The sequence below is a fragment of the Neolamprologus multifasciatus genome, chromosome 16 (assembly GCF_963576455.1).
Source record: "Neolamprologus multifasciatus chromosome 16, fNeoMul1.2, whole genome shotgun sequence".
NCBI classification, from domain to species: domain Eukaryota; kingdom Metazoa; phylum Chordata; class Actinopteri; order Cichliformes; family Cichlidae; genus Neolamprologus; species Neolamprologus multifasciatus.
In genome coordinates this window covers 6946129-6947814 of record NC_140454.1, presented here as the reverse complement: position 1 = coordinate 6947814, position 1686 = coordinate 6946129, and the positions used below count along the sequence as shown (strand labels likewise).

Sequence of the window (1686 nt, the reverse complement as noted above, 5' to 3'; positions counted from 1 at the left end):
AGATTGATAGTCAATCGTCTGTCCTCTCGTGCAGCTGCTTGCACTGAATCCACTCGGTCTTGAGTACACTTAGCCATTGTAGCCAGGGGGTTGGGAAGCGCATCTGTAACCGGAAGGTCAGTTCGATCCCTGGGCTCTCTGTCCTGGTCGTTGTGTCCTTGGCAAGACACTTTACCCTACCGCCTACTGGTGTTGGCCAGAGGGGCCGATGGCGCGATATGGCAGCCTCGCTTCTGTCAGTCTGCTACAGTTGTATCCAGGGGCAGCCAGGGGCAGTCTGCAGCTCTGCAACTGTAGCCAGGGGCAGAGCTGTGGCTACAACTGTAGCTGCCTCCACCAGTGTGTGAATGTGAGAGTGAATGAATAGTGGAATTGTAAAGCGCTTTGGGTGCCTTGAAAAGCGCTATATAAATCCAATCCATTATTATTATTAAAACAGAAGACAATATTCATATGCTTGTCAGCATCAAAGAGAGACTTCTACTAATTGATTCATTCTACTAAATTATTTTTATGTGAATATACAATAGTAAATAATAATCTATGACAATAAAGAAGGGAAAATGTGAAATGCAGGCATATAAGCTCTTTAGAATGTAAACATTACCAGAAACAGTTTAAGAAATTGCTTGTCTTTGTTTTATGACCATTATGTTGTCATCAATAGAAGAACAGAAATCAACATTTACATAAATGTCATGACATTTCTATAAAATTGATCTCTTTTCCTCTGTCTAGTATGTAAAATCGGAGAAAAGGTACTCCATTATCTAGTTTGCATTACAATTTCAAATTATATGCCATACATTTGATAATAGGGAAGTAATACCAGTGTTATTAAACTTGACAACAATATTTTGATATGTTTGAAAATTTCATTCATTTTAAGTCCATATATGATTGGATTTAAAAGAGGATGGAATAAAATTGACTGAAACGTCAATGTCAAACGAAGAGTTGTTGATAGATCAGAATCCAGTCGAACTATAATTACATCAAAGAAAATAAAACAGGAAAAGTTGATTAACACCAGCAGGTGGGGTAAACATGTCTTTACAGCTTTTTTCCTCACTTCTCTACAACAATAGTAAGATATTGTAATAATCCTGATGTATGTAAAAAGTATGAAAAGCAAAGGTAGAAGGGCAATGTTTATCAACATGACCATACCATATATAGATATTGCGACCAAAGGCACACACTGAAGCTTGTAAAGTGAATTGTTACAAAAAATTCCTGTCAGAGTAAAGCTACAGAGTTTGACATTCGAATACAACACACCCAGCACTGAGGTTTCAAAAGCAGGTATAAGCCAAGCTAAAATCAGACATACATAAATAGTTATTCTATTCATAATAACTGGATATTGCAGGGGTTTACATATAGACACATACCTGTCATATGCCATTGCTGCCAACAGTAAAAACTCTGACCCAGCTGAGGTGTAATATAAAAATCCTTGGAAAAGACAGATAGGATATGATATAGTCTGTTTTTCAGACAAAACATCAGATAAGAGCTTTGGATAGATAATCATGCTGTAAAGGACAGAGTTGATTAACAAAGCTGCAATAAAAATGTACATTGGCTCATGAAGGTTTTCGTGAGTCCAAATAAGGTACACTATAGTGGAATTAAAGCAGAAAATCAGAATATATAACGTGGATATAACTACAAAATAGAGAT

General features: G+C 36.8%; 1 protein-coding gene across 1 annotated transcript; it reads right to left on the bottom strand.

Annotated features, from left to right (window-relative positions):
• Positions 1-313: 313 nt before the first annotated feature.
• LOC146500147 (olfactory receptor 6N2-like) lies at positions 314-1686 on the bottom strand. Its single transcript, XM_085134858.1, has one exon. The coding sequence runs from the start codon at positions 1583-1585 to the stop codon at positions 794-796; it is 792 nt and encodes a 263-aa protein (XP_084990984.1). The 5' UTR covers positions 1586-1686; the 3' UTR covers positions 314-793.